The following is a 21407-nucleotide window of genomic DNA, read 5'->3' on the forward strand; positions in this document are numbered from 1 at the left end:
TCCCCTCAGCACTGTGCTTGTCCGCTCATTTGTATATATTTTTATTACCCTATTTATTTTGTTAATCAGATGTACATCCCCTTGATTCTATTTATTGCTATTGTTTTTGTCTGTCTGTCTCCCCCGATTAGACTGTAAGCCCGTCAATGGGCAGGGATTGTCTCTATCTGTTGCCAAATTGTACATTCCAAGCTCTTAGTACAGTGCTCTGCACATAGTAAGCGCTCAATAAATACTATTGAATGAAAGAATCATGACCTAGTGGAAAGAGCACGGGCCTGGGAGTCAGAGGTCTTGGGTTCTCATACAAGCTCGGCCATTTTTCTGCCGTGGAACCAGCTTGCTTCATTTCAGTTACCTCAGCTGAAAAATAGGAATTAAGAGTTTGAGCCCTATATGGGACAGGGACTGTGTCTGACCTGATTCCCTTGTATCTATCCCATGCTTGGCACATAGTAAGCGCTTAACAGATACCATCAGAAAGAAGGAGGATGAGAAAAGGAATGCAAGGAAGTCATCAGCATGGTTCAGAACTTCGCGGGTGGGGCCCGAGGGGCAGTAGATGATGGCAACTAGTAACTGGGCATCAAAGGAAGAGAGAGAAGGGATAAAGGAGGTGGAAGGGTGTGAAAGAGACATAGCAGGGGCAAGAGAGAAGCCAATTCTCCCTGTTTCCCAGAGTCTCGGAAAGTGGGAGAAGATGAGACCTACTCTAGATTACACTGTAAGCCCGTCCATGGGCAGGGACTGTCTCTGTTGCCGAATTGTACATTCCAAGCGCTTAATACAGTGCTGTGCACATAGTAAGTGCTCAATAAATACTATTGAATGAGAGAGCAGCTGGGGGGGGAGACAGTGTCATGAGAGAAGCAGTGTGACGTAGAAAGAGCACAGGCCTGAGAGAGAGGACGGGTTCTAATCCCCACTCGGCCTCCAGTCTGTTGCGTGACCTTGGCTAAATCACTTCACTTATCTGTGCCTCAGTTCCTTCATCTGCAGAATGGGGATTCCGTCCATCACATTAATGTCTGTCTCCCCCATAGACTGTAAGCTTATTCGGGGTAGGGAACGTGTCTGCTGATTCTCTTGTACCATACTCTCTCGAGTGCTTAGAACAGTGCTCTGCACAGAGTAAGTGCTCATTAAATGCCACCGATTGGTTGACTGTTGTATTGATTTACTCCCTACTACTTCAGGGGGCTAGGGAAGCAGCGAGGCTCAGGGGAAAGAGCCCGGGCTTGGAAGTCAGAGGTCATGGGTTCGAATCCCTCTCTACCACCCGTCAGCTGTGTGACTGTGGGCAAGTCACTTAACCTCTCTGTGCCTCAGTTACCTTATCTGTAAAATGGGGATGAAGACGGTGAACCTCATGTGGGACAATCTGATTACCTGTATCTACCCCAGCGCTCAGAACAGTGCTCGGTACATAGTAAGCGCTTAACAAATGCTATTATTTTTATTATTATTATGACTTCAAAACTGCGAGCCCCTTGGGGACCTGATTATCTTGTATCTACCCCAGGGCTTAGAACAGTGCCTGACCCGTGGGAAGGGGTCACTTCTCCTTCTTCTTTTTCTAATTCTTATTATCCGGGCAGGCCCGTTTTCAGGGATGGGAAGGTGGTGCAGGGAATGGCCGGGTCAGGACGATATGGCACTACAGCAGAAGCCTGGAGGACCAGTGCGACAGACAGGCCGGCTGGTGCACCGAAAAAAGGAAAAGCATGGCTCTCTTCCAGCCGAAGCTTCCTGATGATCCGGAGGCAGCGGGACAAAAGCAACCATCCCACCACGTGCAGCAAACACCAAACACGCCAGCCGACGACAGAGCAGTCGGGGCGTGTGTTGGGCCCCGCGTGTTTCTCTTTAACTCTCCACCCTGGGCCCGGCAGACTTCCCCGGCTCCCTGTTCCTACAGGAGGACACTGCCCCATTGCTCAGCTGTGTGACTTTGGGCAAGTCAGTGTGGCTCAGGGACAAGAGGCCGGGCTTGGGAGTCAGAGGTCATGGGTTCGAATTCCAGCTCCGCCACTTGTCAACTGGGTGACTGTGGGCAAGTCACTTCACTTCTCCGGGCCTCAGGTCCCTCATCTGTCAAATGGGGATGAAGACTGGGAGCCTCACGTGGGATAACCCGATTACCCTGTATCTCCCCCAGCGTTTGGAACAGCGCTCTGCACATAGTAAGCGCTTAACGAATACCAACATTATTATCATTATTCTCTGTGCCTCAGTTGCCTCATCTGGAAAATGGGGATGAAGACTGCGAGCCCATGGGGAACAACCTGATGACCCTGCATCTCCCTCAGCGCTTAGAACAGTGCTCGGCACATAGTGAGCTTTTCCCGAATCCCAACATTATTGGTATTATTATTATTAACAGATACCGTTTATTATGATTAGAGAAGCAGCATGGCTCAGTGGAAAGAACCCGGGCTTGGGAGTCAGAGGGCATGGGTTCGAATCCCGGCTCTGCCACTTGTCAGCTGTGTGACTGTGGGCCAGTCACTTTGCTTCTCTGGGCCTCGGTTCCCTCATCTGTAAAATGGGGATGAAGACTGTGATCCTCACGGGGGACAACCTGATTACCCTGTCTCTACCCCAGCGCTTAGAACAGTGCTCTGCACCTAGTAAGCACTTAACAAATACCAACATTAGTATTATTCTTCTCTATGCCTCGGTTGCCTTATCTGGAAAATGGGGATGAAGACTGCGAGCCCCACGGGGGCCCACCTGATGACCCTGCATCTCCCTCAGCGCTTAGAACAGTGCTCTGCACATAGTGAGCCCTTCCCGCATCCCAACATTAGTAGTATTATTACTAACAGATACCATTTATTATGATGATGATGACTAACTTTGATTCTATTTATAATAATGTTGGTATTTGTTAAGCGCTTACTTCGTGCAGGGCCCTGTTCTAAGAGCTGGGGTAGATACAGGGGAATGAGGTTGTCCCATGTGAGGCTCACAGTCTTCATCCCCATTTTACAGATGAGGGAACTGAGGCCCAGAGAAGTGAAGTGACTTGCCCACTGTCACACAGCTGACAAGAGGCAGAGTGGGGATTCTATTTAATGCGTCCTCAGGGGTTCAAACTGGATCAGGTGCCTTTCAGTGAAATGTGGCCAGATGACATCTACTGGTTTCCACTACTGCTCCAAAAGAAGAAGTTCCGGGGATACTTTAAGTTTCAAGGGCACGAAGTCATCCTGGACTTCACCCTGAATGAAGGGGAAGCAGTCTAAGGGAAGTTAAACACCCTTCCCTTTTACCACTGGACTCACCCAACCCCTAGCTCAGGGAACAGGCTAGTAAGCATTTCAAACTGCTGGCCCAGTTATGCCTATTTTAGCCAATGACTCTTTTAGCTTTTCAAACATAATTTTGCTATTGTTCTTGTCTTTCCGTCTCCCCCGATTAGACTGTAAGCCCGTCAAAGGGCAGGGACTGTCTCTATCTGTTAGCGATTTGTCCATTGCAAGCGCTTAGTACAGTGCTCTGCACACAGTCAGCGCTGAATAAATACTATTGAATGAATGAAAATTTATTGCTATTGTTTTAATGAGATGTTCATCCCCTTGATTCTATTCATCGCTATTGTTTTTGTCTGTCTGTCTCCCCCGATTAATCTGTAAGCCCATCACTGGGCAGGGACTGTCTCTATCTGTTGCCGATTTGTCCATTCCAAGCGCTTAGTCCAGTGCTCTGCACATAGTAAGCGTGGCTCAGTGGAAAAGAGCCTGGGCTTGGGAGTCAGAGGTCATGAGTTCGACTCCCGGCTCTGCCACTTGTCAGCTGTGTGACTGTGGGCAAGTCACTTCACCTCTCTGGGCCTCAGTTCCCTCATCTGTAAAATGGGGATGAAGACTGTGAGCCTCACGTGGGACAACCTGATTCCCCTGTATCTCCCCCAGCGCTTAGAACCGTGCTCTGCCCATAGTAACAAATACCAACATTATTATAGTAAGCGCTCAATAAATACTACTGAATGAATGAATGACGATTACAGAGGCCACGGAGCGGACGTTGCCGTCCCTTCCTGATTCGCGCCGCCTTTTGGGTCTCTCCCCGCCGCGCGCCAATCCCGGCCCGGCCTCAGTCCCTTCTCCTCCGGTGGTCGGGAAGACCTGGCGGCTGGATCGGCTGGAAGAGCCGGCCGTCTCGGAGGGCCTTGCGCGCATGCGCCGGCGGAGGAGGTTCGGGAGCCGGAGCGGGAGCCGGAGCGGGATGGCTGCAGTGGCCGGGGAAGGGGCGATGAGGCCCAGTCCGGCCGCCGTGTCCCTCGGCCTGAGCGTGGCCGTGGTGTCCAGCCTGGTGAACGGATCCACTTTCGTCCTGCAGAAAAAGGGAATCGTCCGGGCCAAGAGACGAGGTAGCGGGTCCGGTCGCGGCCCCCGGTGTCCCTCCCCGCCGCCAGCCCCTCTTTGCACTTCTCGCTGTGAGCGTGCACGCTCCCCACCCGGCCCCCTCCCTTCCCTCTGGAGCACGAACAGGCCGGCGGGGTTGGAGAAGTTCCAGGGATCTCATTCATTCATTCATTCATTCAGTAGTATTTATGGAGCGCTTACTATGTGCAGAGCACTGTACTAAGCGCTTGCAATGGACAAATCGGTAACAGAGACAGGACCTACCTTTTGACGGGCTTACAGTCTAATCGGGGGAGACGGACAGACAAGAACAATAGCAATAAATAGAATCAAGGGGATGAACATCTCATTAAAACAATAGCAAATAAACAGAATGAAGGTGATGTACATCTCATTAACAAAATAATCAGGGGAGTCGGGGGACCCGGGGCCTAGTCCCAGCCCCGCCTCCGGCCTGCGGCGGGAGGCCCTGGTCCAGTCACTTTTCCGTGCCTCCCTTTCCCCATCTGTAGAAGACCGACTAAATTCCTCTTTGTCCTCCCCTTGCGGCCTTCTGTCTTCCACGGTGCTGACAAATACCTTCGTTATTTTCAGGAGAAGAATCATGTTGGTATTTGTTAAGCGTTTACTAGGTGCAGAGCGCTGTTCTAAGCGCTGGGGGAGATGCAGGGTGATCGGGTTGTCCCACGTGGGGCTCTCAGTCTTCATCCCCATTTGACAGAGGAGGGAACCGAAGCACAGTGAAGTGACTTACCCAAAGTCACCCAGCTGACAGGTGACAGAGGTGGGATTCGAACCCATGACCTCTGACTCCCAAGCCCGGGCACTTTCCACTGAGCCATGCTGTGCTTGGCTCCTAACAGATACCTTCATTATTTTCGGGATAATAATAATAATAGTAATGTCAGTATTTGTTAAGCACTTACTATGTGCCCCTTGTTTGTATTTATTGCTATTTTTTTTGCCTGTCTCCCCCGATTAGACTGTAAGCCTGTCAGTGGGCAGGGATTGTCTCTATCTGTTGCCGAATTGTACATTCCAAGCGCTCAGTACAGTGCTCTGCATATAGTAAGTGCTCAATAAATACTATTGAATGAATGAATGTGCCGAGCACTGCTCAAAGCACTGGGGTAGATACAAGGTAATCAAGTTGTCCCACATAGGGGTCACAGTCTTCATCCCCATTTTACAGATGAGGGTACAGAGGCACAGAGAAGTGAAGTGACTGGCCCAGAGTCACACAGCTGACAGGTGACGGAGCTGGAATTCGAAACCATGACCTCTGACTCCCGAGCCCGGGGTCTTGCCACTAAGCCATGCTGCTTCTCTAAGGATAAGGGTTATGACGAATGCTCTAGAGGCCCAATTAAGAGAGTGAGGGTAAACCTTCCAGAGTTGAGGTCAATCAGTCCATCTCCTGTCCTCCCCAGTGAAATTGCATTCTGTCCATCCTGGTGGTCACTTTACAATCACCTGGGATGGGTCTCAGGAGATGATTCGTACATCTTTCCAATACACAGACTTGGTTTTGGGGAAAACTCACATAGCATCCCCACCCCCAAGTCCAGATGAATGTTGAAAAAAGCATTTTTGTCTAATTAGGTGTCTGTGGCTCTGGTGACTTCACCCTTTTCACTTAAATTTCATCCCCCTATTATCTGGGAATGAAATCCTTGAAGCCGTTCACTCCTCCCTCCTGCAGCCCATCGTAGACCTTTGTAGCTGCAAAGAACGCAAAGTGTTAATTTTCCATTCAGGAGCTGGAAAGGGAGTATCCTTCTAGAGAATGATGTAATCTTCCTCTCTTTGGACCCAAATCTCCTTTTGGTTCCCTATAGATTTGAATTCTCAATCTGTTCGTTCCCTGTCTTTAATAATGAAAAGAGAAATTGATTTTTCATGAAATTGCCAGAATTTTGCTCTCAGAACCAGGAACCAAAGAACTATGTCGCCTTTCAATTTGGCATTCAAAAGCTATCTATAGATTGATTAGGCCTTTTTCTTTTTTTAAAAAAAGCATTCTTTTGTCACTTAGTCACTCTGGGTGAATTTAGTACCACTGTACGTCAGGGATATACAGTGTTTTTCTCCGCTGAAGGGTATCTTTGGTATTTCTGTAGCCTCACCAGTTAGAGGGAAGTAAGTAGGGGTTGTAGAAACCGGTAGTAGAATCCTGGGAAAAGAGACTGTTTGGCCTTCATTGTTTACTACTACTAATAACTGTGGTACTTGTTAAGCACTTACTGTGTTCCAAGCCCTGTTTTAAACACTGCCCTAGATGCAAATCAGTCATTCATTCATTCAGTCGTATTTATGGAGAGCTCACTGTGTGCAGAGCACTGTCCTGGGAGCTTGGGTGAGTACATTATAACAATAAATTATCTGCCCACCACGAGCTTAAAGTCTAGAGGGGGAGACAGATATTAATATGAATAAATTACAGAAGAAATAAATTGCTACCCCAGCTCTTAGTACGGTGCTTGGCACCCAGTAAGTGCTTAATACCACAATTATTATTATTATTATAATGCCGCCAACCAGTGATTTGGTCATGCCCATAAAGGATAGCACTGTTGCTCTGGGCATACTTCCTGGCTCCGGGCCCAAGGCCACGATACCCTCCGGAGGGCCCCGGCTTTGCCTGCCTCAGTGCCCAGGAGACGGGCAGTGTACTGCGAACCCTTGACCCCAAGTGATCTCAGAGACCGAGTGCACAGTCAGACGCAGGAGCGAGATCCTCGATTCCCCCAGCGGCCCCGGGTCCCATGGTGTCTTGGTCTTTGATTTGCCTTCTTCAATAAACTCAAAGCATTCTGGAAAGTAAGATATGATGTTGGTCTCAGGCAGATCCAAGATGGAAGTGTTCTTATACGTTAAATCGCTGAGGAAGGTGTTTTCCTCTCCATATGCCACGTTGAGAATATTGATAATGACGGTATTTGTGAAGCGCTTGCTTTGTGCCGAGCACTGTTCTAAGCGCTGGTTGTGCGTGACCTATTCGTTCAGGTCATCAGCAGCATCTTGAGATCCATATCACTGTGAACAGTAACAGTGGCCCATGCCAGGGTGGAAGAGGAGATGGTTGAGAATGTGATAAGAACGTGATAACGCAGCAGAGGAGAGTTTCTCCTTTGTGGGCTCCAGCAGCAACCAGGATTTAACAACTCCGACTCGCAGGGCCAAACTGCGGTCCTGAACATCCAGTCCCTGTCCCACGTGGGGCGCGCAGCCTTAATCCCCATTTTACAGATGAGGTAACTGAGGCCCAGAGAAGTGTAGTGACTTGCTCAAGGTCACCCAGCAGACACGTGGTGAAGTCGGGATTAGAACCCAGATCCTTCTGACTCCTAGGCCTGTGCTCTATCCACTAAGTCATGCTGCAGCTTAAATGTTAGATACTTTCCACCCCTCCTTCGCTGGAAGAAAGGAAGAGCATGAACCAGGCCACGGTAGAGACATACACCCAAGAGTGCTAAGTTTCTTACCTCGTGTGGCTTTTCTTCCTCTCGAAGTGCCTTTCAACCCTAGAGCGCTGTGGGTCATGCACCTTCTCTCAGAGCCGTGTGGCAGGAATTTCCCTTCAAGTTCGTCGTTGAGCCCCAGCCCCAAGATCGCGGGACCGAGAGCCTCTGTGAAGGAGTTGACAGTGATGCTGGAGGTTTACACGGCTCCACTTGCACTCTCATTTCCCTGCCAGTTTCTGCTGGGGTCAGGGGTGCAACAATCAAGTAGGCAGGCAGGGAAAAGAGCACATTACAGAGACCACGCCGAGGGTTTTTTGTACACGGAGGACCCAATTACAGCCAAAGTAACCACAGCAAAGTGCCATACCAGGGTTTACCGTCCATCAGATAATCTATCAAATTTATTATGGTTGACCAAATCCCAAAGTGTACGGTCTGTAGTGTATCTACTCAAGTGGATGTGACAGAGAAAGCTTGTATAGCAATTTGATAGAGTAAGTTCTTGTACTGCGGAATGACTGACTCTGATATCCACTTTGGGGGAATTTTCAAAAGTGCTCAGAAACATCTACCGAGGTCTTTATCTTGCAAGGGAAAACCAAGTTGTAGAAGCATTTTGGCTCTCAACAGCATGGGGTTTTTTTCCTCCATTTATCTCTTCAAATTAAAACAGGAGAGATTTTGTTAGACAATAGGAAGAGCTTCCCAATTATTTGGATGATAAAATACAGTGAAACCTGCTGCAAAGGGAAATTGTATAACCTAGGAAAGAACCCCATATGCTTGCCTGGAGACATTTGATTTCTTTCAATCCTGGCCAGCTGTAAAATTCTGTCTTAACCTCATAACATTCAATTTGTTCCCATTCTGCTCTTTGTAGATTCATTTTTAGTTCTTTAGGCTAAGGGTGAGTAAACAAACCTGGAATTCATTGTAAATTGTTTGTTTCCATGGAATTTTAAAAGTTTTACTGCATTAAAATGGAGTTTCATTTTTCAAGTTTGTATATGTATTACTTTAATGTATTTTCACTTTGACCTTTGACAGGAACTTCCTATTTGACGGACATAGTTTGGTGGTGTGGCACAATTGCAAGTAAGTGCTTGGGTTTGGGAGAGGGTGGGTGTTTGGGCTTTCTTCTGTATGTATAATGGGTGAGGTAGAGGGTGGCATAACTGCAGAGAAAGTGAATGTTTGTGTTTGGTGGGGTGAGCATTTGTCTGGATTGGCCATGAGTGGTTGGTGCAGGCGTGTGTGGGCATCAGTGAGGAGAGAGCGCACACAGTGCTGTTCATGTTTGACAGCCCACTCGCTATATGTTTGCATAATTTACAGAGCCATTTCCTGAAATTTCATACACTGAGTTGTTGACCTTGCTTATTTCATTAGTTTTCATAAACTCAATTCCCATAAATAGTAAACAGGCTAGAAATTAGCCTTCAAACTTGGGCTTTTTCATTCCCTGGTGCTGGCTTGGTATTTGGCGAGTTTCCAGAACTTTCAACAGAGTTATCTCCTCTAACTATTAATTATGAAAGTGCAGAGAAGACATTTAAAAAAAAACTGGTTTGGATGATTGAAATATCGGCATTTCAACACAAGTGGATTTTAAAGCACTGTTTCAGTTCTATTTGGTTTGTCAACAGTAGATGCCAACAACTGTTGACGTCAACCTGTAGTCATTTTAATCCTAAAATCCGGCTAACTGGATGATTTAATTTATCTAGGCCACATTTTATGAATTAAAACAATGAACCATTTTAGCAATCAATTGTATTTATTCAGTGCTTACTATATGCTGAGCACTGTACCAAACACTGGAAGATTACAATATAAAAGAATCAGAGACATGTTCCCTGTTCATAACGAGTTTGCAGCCAATTCCCTGTAGTTCCACCTGAACCAGTTATCCCTCCTCTCGATTCCTGTCCTTCTGAATGAACACATACACAAACTTTCTCTTCCTCCCTCTCCCTATCCTTCCCCCTTCTCTTTCTCCCTCTTTCTCTCTCTCTTCCCCTCCCTCTCTCCCTCTCACCACCTTCCCCTCCTCGGCACTCATGGGTTTATAGTTACTCAGACATTCCTTTTGGCCACTGTAGTAAAATTAAAATTAAGTTCATCTCCCCAATTAGAATGTAAGCCCCTTGTGGGCAGAGAACGTGTCACTTCTTTATTCTGGATTTCCCAAGCACCTAGCACAATGCTCCACACTAAGTAAGTGCTCAATAATTGTAATTACTACCTCTCCTACTAGATCTTCCCCAGCTTTCTATAATGGTCTGTTGTATGATTCTCTTTACAGTGGCTCTTGGTCAGATTGGAAATTTCCTAGCCTACACTGCTGTTCCTACTGTGCTGGTGACACCTCTGGGTGCATTAGGAGTTCCATTTGGGTGAGAATGTCATTTTCAATTTTGGGATCCCATGGGAGGCCAAAGGTGCAGCCACGTTTTAGTTTGAAAACTAGAGGCGTTTTCACTCGAAATAGAAAAATTCAAAACTCGAAAGGGTACGTGTATGTGGAGAATTTTCCTTGCCTCGTTTTTCTGATTTATGGCTTCTTCATTCTTTGCATCAACAGAAGGAAAGTGTCTCTTTCATGAAAATGTAAAAATAATGAACTGAAAGATGCTTAAGTTCTTTCACAACTGCAACTCCCTGATTCCCAACACTCTTGGGAATGTTAGCTTTACTAAGATTCTTCTTACTTAATTTTCACTAATATATTTATCTCTGCTTCTGAACGTTTCACAGTCTTCTAAAAATTTGCCTTAATGGGAGAGCTGCATTAAGAGATATTGGGATCCTGGGCTGGTCCCCCAAAGGTGACCCCCTGTGTGATCCTCAAGGATGCCATGGCGGCGCCACCAGCCAGGTGTAGTGGAGATGTAGGAGACCTGTGGGCAGTCTCAGCCAAGGACTGGGGCCCGGTTTTGAGACTTCCTAGGGTTAAGGAGAAAGGAAGAGGAGGGAAGGAGGTAGCAGGGGTCTGGATTCAGAAGGCCCTCCATGATCTAGTGTTCGCGATTCATTCATTCATTCAGTAATATTTACTGAGTGCTTACTGTGTGCAGTGCACTGTCCTAAATGCTTGGGAGAGTACAACATAACAGTGAACAGACACATTCCCTGTCCACAGTGAACTTAGTCTGATGCAACTCTCTTCTTTTCCAACCTCCCCCCCCCCAAACCATACACACTCATTATGTCTCTCCCCCTCCCTCCCTCCGCCTTGCTTTTCCAAAAGTGGAGAGGGGTGGCGGACAGTCATAATGACACCCCTTAATGAAGAGGCACCCGGATGAGTACTAGGCAGGCAAGTGTAGCTTCTACACAGCTTAAACATCAAGCACGCTTTTCCCCTTTCAATTCACTGTCAGCTTAGTGACCTCTCCCAACCACTGCATCAACAAGATTCTTCCTGGAGATGCAGGGTCGGTGGTAGTTGGGTTGGGTGAGGTGGTGATTAAAACAGGTTTGTGCACCTATTCGGGTTCACTTGACTTCTACTCCATCGACTTGTCAGCTGTCTTTGACACCATGGACCGCCTCCTTCTCCTGGAAACATAATCCAATCTTGTCTTCAGTGACATAGTCATATTGATTGAGCACTTACTAGGTGAATAGCACTTTATTAAGTTCTTGGGAGACACTGTCCTCTCTTGGCTCTCCTCCTGTCTCTGTGGCTGTGGGCTTCTTCTCTGCCTCCCACTCCCTACCTGGGAGTCCCGCAAGCCTCAGTTTTGGGTCCCCTTCTAGCCTCCATCCACAACCCACTCCCTTGGAGAATGCATTCACTCCCATGGTTTCAACTACTTATAATATTATAACTTTATGAATCATATTATAATTTTATATTATATATTATATTAATAATAAGGTTGGTATTTGTTAAGTGCTTACTATGTGCAGAGCACTGTTCTAAGCGCTGGGGTAGATAGAGGGTAATCAGGTTGTCTCACGTGAGGCTCACAGTCTTAATCCCCATATTACAGGTGATTTCTAAGCAAATGATTCCCAAATCTCTACCTCCAACTCCTTACTGTTGGCTTGGAACACTCGGTCTCCTTGCCCCCTCCTATCTTAGCTCTCTGATTTCCTATTAATAATAATAATTATGGTGTTTGTTAAGCGCTTACTCTGTGCAGAGCACTGTTCTAAGCGCTGGGGTAGATACAGGGTAATCAGATTGTACCACGTGGGGCTCACCTTTTTTTTTAATCCCCATTTTTACAAATGAGGTAACTGAGGGACAGAGAAGTTAAGTAACTTGCCCAAGGTCACACAGCAGACAAGTGGCAGAGCCGGGATTAGAACCCATGATCTCTGACTCTCAAGTCCAGGCTCTTTCCCCTAAGCCACACTGCTTCTCTGTTGTAAAGAATGCGTTCTGTTACAACCCATCACATTCACTTTCCTCCTCTACTGCCAACCTACTCGATTTCATCTATCTTGCTGCCAGCCCCTTGCCCACATCCTGCTCTGGCTTGGGACTTCCTCCACCTGCATGTATGACAGACCACCACTCTCCCCTCATTCCAAGCCGTATTACGATCTGTCTCCTCCAAGAGATCTTCCCTGACTAAAACCCTCATTTCCCTTATTCCATCTCCCTTGCGTGTCACCCTTGCACTTGGATTTGTACCTCTTATGTACTTGATATTCACCCCACCCTCAGCCCCACAGCACTTACGGACATACCTGGTATTTATTTGAATGTCTGCCCAACCCCCAGGGAACATTTCTACTATCTCCCTTATAGTGTAGTTGCCCAAGAGCTTAATATTAACCTTAATAGCTTAATAGCTATGTACACAGCAAGTACTCAATAAATTTGCCAGTGCCCTACCCCTACGAAAACCTGTTGATTTGTCCCAACACATAGAGGATCCTCCTCCCAACTCTCACACATTCAGCAGCTTTTCGTCCCCCCACCCCAAGTGAACAAATAGCATCCTTGGACTGTAATAAAACAACATTTCCAGACATTTGAACAATTCAAACTGTCTCGCAAATTTGAACTAGACTCACCTTAGCCTGAATTAATGAAGTCTCATTTTTTATGGTATTTGTGAAGCGCTTACTATATGCTAGGCAGTGTACTAAACCCTGGGGTAGGCACGAGGTTGGACACAGTCCATGTCCCACATGGGGCTCACGTTCTTAATCCCCATTTTACAGATGAGGTGACTGAGGCCCAGAGAAGTGACTTGCCGAAGATCACACAGTGGCGGAGCTGGGATTAGAACTCATGTCCTTCTGACTCCCAGGCACATGCTCTATTGACTAGGCCATGCTCTTTCTTGTTCTAAGGAAATCACTGATGCTCATGAAAAAGTCATAACTGATATTAAAGACCCATTAAGCAAGGCCAGATTAATGGAGGGACTCAAAGGGCTGAAGCCCAGGGCCCCTTGTTTTCGGGGGCCTCGGCTGACCCCCGAGAAGCGGCGTGGCTTAGCAGATAGAGCGTGGGAGTAAGAAGGACCTGGATTCTAATCTCGTCTCCGTCACTGTTCATCTGTGACCTTGGGTAAGGCACTCTGTTCCTCGGTTCCCTCATCTGTAAAATGGGAACCAAGACTTGGAGCCTCGTGTGAGGCTATTTGCTATTTGCATTATCTTTGGGTTTTGTATTTTTTTCCAGTGTAATTATACTTGGGAATTTTTATAGCACGCATGTAGAGTTGCCCTTCAGTTTGAAATGCCGGGACGTAACGTAAGGTGTCAGCAGGTCTCTTTCCAAGCTTGGTATTTGCTTTTAATCTCTAAGTAGCAACCAGTAAGGTACCCTGTCAGGATTTTACCTGGAGAAGCAGGGGTCTAGTAGAACGAGCATGGACCTGGGAATCAGAGGAGCTGGGTTCTAATGCCGACTCTGCCATTTGTCTGCTGTGTGATCTTGGACAAGTCACTTAACCTCTTTATGCCTCAGTTCCTTGAGTTGCAGAATGGGGATTCAGTGCCTGTTCTGCCTCCTACTTAGACTGCGAACCCCATGTGGGACCTGCTTATCTTGTATCTAGTATAATAGTACTTAGTACAGTGCTTGATACTTAGTAAGTGCTTAACAAAATGCCGTTATTATTATTATTATTGTGTGGGGCATGGACTGTACCTAACCTGATTAGCTTGTATGTATCCCAGCATTTAGTACAGTGCCTGGCAAGTATCATTTAAAAAAAAATGGCATGGTATTAACAAATACCGTAAAAAATAACCCAGACAATGGCCTCTCTCAATCTCACCAACCTAACCACTGCCAGAGACATTATAGAGAGGCAGCGTGGCTTAGTGGAAAGTCATAGACTTGGGAGTCAGAGGTCTGCTGTGTGACCTTGGGCAAGCCACCTCACTTCTCTGTGCCTCAGTTACCTCATCTGTAAAATGGGGATTGAGACTGTGAGCCCCACGTGGGACAACCTGATTACCTTGGATCTGCCTCTGTGCTTAGAACAGTGCTCGGCACATAGTCAGCGCTTAAAAAATACCATAATTATTATAATAAAGATGGTGTATTTCTCAAAGTCTCTGCCGGTGTGTTTGGCTTTATATTGCCTACTTGTCCCCAGGAATTCCTTTAAAATTCTCCATCCTCCACCTCAGTACTCCACCCTGAGGTAATGAATTATCAATTAATCTAAGTTATTTATTCAGCACTATGCAGAGGACTGTAATAATAATGTTGGTATTTGTTAAGCGCTTAATATGTGCAGAGAGAGCACTGTTCTAAGTGCTGGGGTAGATCCAGGTAATGAGGTTGTCCCACGTGAGGGTCACAGTCTTAATACCCATTTTTACAGATGAGGTACTGTACTAAATGCTGTACTAAATGCTTAGGAAAGTACAATATGACATTATCCCTGTCCACAAGAAATTTAGAGTCTATGGGGTGGGCAAGCAATAAGTTAAATTACAGAGAGTGCAGTATAAGGGTATGTTCATAAGGATTGCGGGGCTGAGATGAGTGTCAGAGTGCTTAAGGGGTGCACAACTAACTGTGTGGTTGATGCAGAAGGGAAGGCAGATAGAGGAAATGAGGGCTTAGGCAAGGCTTCTTGAAGGAGATGTGATTTTAGGAGGGTTTTGAAAATGGGGAAAGTGGTGTGCCGCAGAGAGGAAGGAGGAGGGAGTTCCAGGCTTGAGGGAGGACCCAAGCGGCCTAGGGAAAGACAGGTCGGAGTACAAAGAATAGGTTGGCGTTAGCAGAGCAGAGTGTCCGGCTTGAGTGGTAGTAGGAAATTAGCGAGGTAAAGTAGGAAGGAAAGAGCTGAACGTGTTTCTTAAAGCTGATGGTAAAGGAGTTTCTGTTTGATGAGGAGGTGGTCAGGCAGCCATTGGAGGTTTCTGAGTGAGAAGACTGAACAGGTTTAACGAAAAATGATGCGGGCAGCGGAGTGAAGTATGGACTGGAGTGGGGAGAGACAGGAAGTGGGGAGGTCAGGAGGGCGATTGAAAGAATAATCAAGGTGGCCTAGGAGATGTACGGATGTACTTAGATTAATGTGATAGCAGTTTGGATAGAGAGCAAAGGGGGGATTTTAGCGATGTGAACACCCACCTTCCCCAGATCTGACAGACAATTGCTCTCCCCCCTCTTCTAAGCCTTATTAAAGGCACATCTCCAAGAGGCCTTCCCAGGCTAAGCCCCGCTTTTCCTCATCTCCCACTTCACTCTGACTTGCTCTCTTTGTTTCTCTCCCCCATCCCCTGGTCCCCTGTGCCCCCTTCTCCCCTGCCTCCCCGCCCCCCAACCCCAGCTCCTCAACACTTATGACCATATCTCTAGTTGTATTGATGTCTCGCTCCCTCTAGACTATAAGTTTGTTGTGGGCAAGGAGTGTGTCTGTTTATTGTTGTATTGTATTCTCCCAAGTGCTTAGTACAGTGTTTTGTGTAAGTGCTCAATAAACACAATTGAATAAATGACTGAACTAATAGGATTTGGTGACAGACTACTGGATTGAATGAGAGAGGAGATAAGAGAGGAGACAGAGAAGAGTGTCGTTTATTGTTGTGTTGTATCCTCCCAGCGCCTAATACAGTGCTTTGTATAAGCGCTCAATAAATACAATTGAATAAATGAACTAATAGGATTTGGTGACAGATTGAATACATGGGTTGAATGAGAGAGGAGATAAGAGAGGAGAAAGAGAAGATAATTAGGGTCTGTGAGATAGAGGATGATGGTGCTGCCTGCCCTGATGGGAAAGTCAGGAGGAGGACAGGGTTTGGGTGGGAAGATAAGGAATTCTGTTTTAGATAGGCTAAGTTTCAGGTGTAGGCGGGACATCCTAAGTAGAGATATCCTGAAGGATGGAGGAAATGCGAAACTGCAGAGGAGAGAGATCGGGCTTGGAGATGTAGATTTGGGAATCATCTGCGTAGGGATGGTAGTTGAAGCTCTGGGAGCGAATTAATTCTCCAAAGGAGTGGATATAGGTGGAGACTAGAAGGGGACCCAGAATTGAACCTTGAGACATCCCTTCAGTTAGAAGGTGGGAGGCAGAAGAGGTAAACCCAGCATGGGCAGGGATTGTCTCGCTTTATTGCTGAATTGTACTTTCCCAGTGCTTAGTAGAGTGCTCTGCCCCCAGTAAGCACCCAATAAATACCATTGAAGGAATTAATCCGCGAAAGGGAATGAGAAGGAGCGGTCAGAGAGATGGAAAGAGAATGAAGGTAGGTACCAAATGCTTGATACAATGCTTTGCACGCAGTAAGCGCTCACTAAATATGATTGAATGAATGAATTTGGGGCTGAGGTAGAGAGTTGGGATTTGCACTAACTCTTAGAATAGGAGAATGGGCAGAACCTCAGAGAAGGAAAGTGGCATAATCCATGAGATTTTGCTGACTGGTAAGAGCTCTCTCTGGTAGAGGCCTGTAAAATAACATAAGATACTCTTCTGCTAAGATCAGAAGTCTAGTAAAATCAAGTACTCGTTTTAAAATCTGGCTGCAGAGAAACCTGGGTTCGCCCACAGAAAGTAAAGACCAAAGGAAAGGAGATTTTTTGCTTTTGCGATCGTTTGCCTTAAAATTTCTACTTTTCTCTTTTGGTATGGAAGGTCCATATTAGCATCTTACCTGCTGAAGGAAAAGCTGAACATTTTGGGAAAGTTGGGCTGTTTGCTAAGCTGTGCCGGTTCTGTTGTTCTCATTATTCATTCACCAAAATCTGAGAGTGTAACAACCCAAGCTGAGCTTGAAGAGAAACTTACGAATCCAGGTATTTCATTTTCTTTCACTGTTCTATTGAGATAGGCTGCCCTGGGATCCTTACCTTTTTGTTAATGAGGTATGCATCCCCTTGATTCTATTTATTGCTGTTGTTTTTGTCCATCTGTCTCCACTGACTGTAAGCCCATCAGTGGGCAGGGATTGTCTCTATATGTTGCCGAATTGTACATTCCAAGCGCTTAGTACAGTGCTCTGCACATAGTAAGCGCTCAATAAATGCTATTGAATGAATGAATGAAGCATTTCAGTAATAGTTAGCCTCTGCTTTCCTCTTTACATATATGATAATAATACAAATACATTTTTCAAGTGCTCACTATGTGTTAAGCACTGGGGTAGATGCAGAGTTAGGAGATTGGATGAAGTCTCTGTCCTGCCCAGGGCTCACAATCTTTCTTATCCCCATCCTTTTATAGAGGAGTTAGTTGAGACCCAAGAAGGTTAAGTGACTTGCCCCAGTCACTTATCACAGCTAGCTAGTGGCGGGGCTGGGCCTTGAATATGCGTTGCGTGATTCCCAAAACTGTGTGCTTTCCACTAGACCAGGGATCTGGACTGGTTGGGAAGATTGTTGCCAGTTTGTCCCTGTGTGTCAGCATCTAAGGGGAAGATCGGGTTCCATTTGGGAGAGATCCGCCCCGGGGAACTGCCCAGGTCCTCTTTCGGGGGCCGTTAATGGCCGCTGCTCCTGCCGGCACTTGGCAGAGAAATCTCTCCATCAAGGGACCGGACATCAGATGTCCCACCTGAGGGTCGACGAGAGCCTGGCAGCTTGGCGTAAAGTTTCTTAACGGGCCTTTTGGCCCAAAAAAGGATGGTAAAGAGTGTATGTCAAAGAGGAGGAGGAGGAGGAACAGGAGCAGATCACTGCACAAGACTGTAAACTCATTGTGGCAGGGATTATGTCTGTTATATTGTTATATTGTACTCCCCCAACCGCTTAGTAGAGTGCTCTGCACACAGTAAGCCCTCAATATGGTTGACTGTCTCATTCATTCATTCAATAGTATTTATTGAGCACTTATTATATGCTGTACACTGTACTAAGCGCTTGGAATATACATATCGGCAACAGATAGAGACAGTCCCTGCCCATTGATGGGCTTACAGTCTAATCGGGGGAGACAAACAAAAACAATAGCAGTAAATAGAATCAAGGGGATGTACATCTCATTAAAACAATAGCAATAAATAGAATCAAGGTGATGTACATCTCATTAACAAAATAAATAGGGTAATGAAAATATATACAAATGAGCGGACGAGCACAGTGCTGAGGGGAGGGGAAGGGAGAGGGGGAGGAGCAGAGGGAAAGGGGGGTAAAGGGGGCTTAGCTGAGGGGAGGTGAAGAGGGGGTAGAGAGGCAGCAGAGGGAGCAGAGGGAAAAGGGGAAGCTCAGTCTGGGAAGGCCTCTTGGAGGAGGTGAGCTCTCAGTAGGGCTTTGAAGAGGGGAAGAGAATTAGTTTGGCGGTGGTGTGGAGGGAGGGCATTCCAGGACCGCGGGAGGACGTGGGCCAGGGGTGGACGGCGGGATAGGCGAGAATGGGGGACGGTGAGGAGGTGGGCGGCAGAGGAGCGGAGCCTACGGGGTGGGCAGTAGGAAGAGAGAAGGGAGGAGAGGTAGGAGGGGGCAAGGATGGAGAGCCTTGTAGCCTAGAGTGAGAAATTTTTATTTCGTGCGGAGGTTGATAGGCAACCACTGCAGGTTTTTAAGAAGGGGAGTGACATGCCCAGAGTGTTTCTGCAGGAAGATGAGCCGGGCAGCGGAGTGAAGAAAAGACTGGAGCGGGGAGAGACAGGAGGAAGGGAGATCAGAGAGAAGGCTAACACAGTAATCCATCCTGTACCAGTAAGATAGCCGTTTGGGTGGAGAGGAAAGGGCGGATCTTGGTGATATTATAAAGGTGAGATCGGCAGGTCTTGGTGACGGATTGGATGTGTGGGGTGAACGAGAGAGCGGAATCAAAGATAACACCGAGGTTGCGGGCTTGAGAGACGGGAAGGATGGTCTACCGTCCACAGTGATAGGGAAGTCAGGAAGAGGACAGGGCTTGGGAGGGAAGATGAGGAGCTCAGTTTTGGACATGTTGAGTTTTAGGTGGCAGGCGGACATCCAGGTAGAGACGTCCTGGAGGCAGGAGGAGATACGAGCCTGAAGGGGAGGGGACAGGGGCAGAGATGTAGATCTGTGTGTCATCTGCATAGAGATGGTAGTTGAAGCCGTGAGAGCGGATGAGTTCACCAAGGGAGTGAGTGTAAATGGAGAACAGAAGAGGGCCAAGACCTGACCCTTGAGGAACCCCAACAGTTAGAGGATGGGAGGGGGAGGAGGAGCCTGCGAAGGAGACCGAGAGCCAGAAAGATAGGAGAACCAGGAGAGGACGGAGTCCTTGAAGCCAAGGTCTCCTTACTTAAACCCAGGTTTAGCTTCCCACTGGCTCTTCAGCAGGTTCTCATCATCAGTGGCGTTTACTGAGCATTTACTATGTGCAGAGTACTGGGAGAGTACAGTATAACAGACATGCTCCCTGCCCATAACGAGCTTACAGTCTAGAGGGGGAAACAGGCATTAGTATATGTAAAAACAAGTAATTTATAACATATGGTTTAAAGATATGTACATAAATGCTGTGGGGAGTGGGGAAATCAAGGAAGGGAATGGGGAAACGAGACCCAGGAAAGCAGTAAAGGTATTGAGTGAATGAGCACCCACTTGGTGCATTATGTTGTGCTAAGGATTTGGGCTGTTGCCGAATTGTCCATTCCAAGCGCTTAATACAGTGCTCTGCACATAGCGCTCAATAAATTTGATTGAATGAAAGAAGAACCAATACCTTCTTACATGGGAATCAGATATGAACATATTTGCAAATATGTTTATGTACAAACTGACAAATAGGGTAATCAGAATAAATCAATGGACTGTTCAGTCCCTTATACAAATGTGTAAGTGCTAGAGGTGAAAATTGGGCTGTCGGAGAGTTATTCTGAGAGGACTAGGCCTTTGACCTTACAGTTAGTTTTCCCGTAAAAGTGCCTGGTGCGGCTTTTTAGTCTTCATTCTTTCAGTGCTATTTATTGTGTGTTTACTGGGTGCTCTAAATGTACTAGACACTTGGGAGAATCCAATCCAAGAGAGTTGGTAGTCTCCCTTTCGGTTTGTTGATCTTCCTGCAGCCACCTCTCAAGGAGACTAGCCAGTTCTCTCATTCAGTCATCAGTCAGTAGTATTGAGCACTTGCTGTGTGCAGAACCCTGCTTGTAAGAGTATGGTATAACAGAGTGGGGAGACAGACACAAATATAAAAAAATTAGGGACATGTACATAAGTGCTGTGGGGGCTCAGGGAGGGGTGAGTAAAGGGTGCAAATCCAAGTTGAAGGGCGATGCATAAGGGAGTGGAAGAAGAGAAAATGAGGGCTCAGATGGGGAAGATTTTTTTGGAGGAGATGTGCCTTCAACAAGGCTTTGAAGGTTGGGAGAGTGATTGTCTATTAGATATACTGAGGGCCTTGCATTGCCTGTTTACCTGCTTTGATGTGTATATATCTAGAATTTATTAAATCGATGCCTGTTTACTTGTTTTTATGTCTGTCTCCCCCGCTTCTAGACTATAAGCGTAGTGTGGGCAGGGATTGTCTCTCTTTTTTACTGAATTGCACTTTCCAAGCACTTAGTACAGTGCTCTGCACACAATAAGCACTCAATAAATACAATTGAATGAATATCTGTAATTTACTTATGTATATTAATGCCTGTTGCCCCGTCTAGACTTTAAGCTCATTGTGGGCAGAGAATGATGGGCAGAGACTATATTGTAGTGTCCTAAGCACTTAATACAGTGCTCTGCACACAGTAAATGCTCAATAAATATGATTTAATTAATTGAATGAATGAATGTACAGAAATGTTGCGATATTTGGGAGTGCCAAATTGACACAAAAGTGCTAAAGTGCTAGATGGGAGAATATGACTAGTGGGGGAAGAAAAAATAATCAGGAAAAGCCTCTTGGAAGAAAGATTTCAGAAGGACTTTAGAGATGGAGAGAGGTGTGAGCTGGCAAATTTGGAGGATCAGAGAATCCCAAGCAAGAGAAAGTAATTGGAAACAGGAGAGTTGAGGGCAGGGCACAGTGAGGAGGTTATATGGAGAAGAAAGAGTGAGAGTTGGGCTGTGGGAGAAGAGAGAGGATAAAAGGGAGAGAGGGCTGGCGGAGTGCTTTAAAGTCAGTAGTGATACAGAGAGCAATGAGAAAGCACTGAAGGCTTTGGAGAAGTGGAGATCTATGTGTACAAATGATGATTTAAAAGAATCATCCTGGTGGTA

At 46.5% G+C, this 21407-nt stretch overlaps 1 protein-coding gene across 1 annotated transcript in view; it reads left to right on the forward strand.

Annotated features, from left to right (window-relative positions):
- Window positions 1–4205: 4205 nt before the first annotated feature.
- NIPA1 (NIPA magnesium transporter 1) overlaps window positions 4206–21407 on the forward strand; it is a 28274-nt gene continuing 11072 nt past the window's right edge. The window contains exons 1-4 of the mRNA XM_029046444.2: window positions 4206–4375; window positions 8882–8929; window positions 10140–10230; window positions 16909–17069. Of these exons, the coding sequence (XP_028902277.1) occupies window positions 4231–4375; window positions 8882–8929; window positions 10140–10230; window positions 16909–17069 (445 nt within the window). The 5' untranslated portion in view covers window positions 4206–4230. The remainder of the gene's footprint in view (window positions 4376–8881; window positions 8930–10139; window positions 10231–16908; window positions 17070–21407) is intronic.

The sequence above is a fragment of the Ornithorhynchus anatinus genome, chromosome 18, assembly GCF_004115215.2.
Source record: "Ornithorhynchus anatinus isolate Pmale09 chromosome 18, mOrnAna1.pri.v4, whole genome shotgun sequence".
Taxonomy (NCBI): Eukaryota; Metazoa; Chordata; class Mammalia; order Monotremata; family Ornithorhynchidae; genus Ornithorhynchus; species Ornithorhynchus anatinus.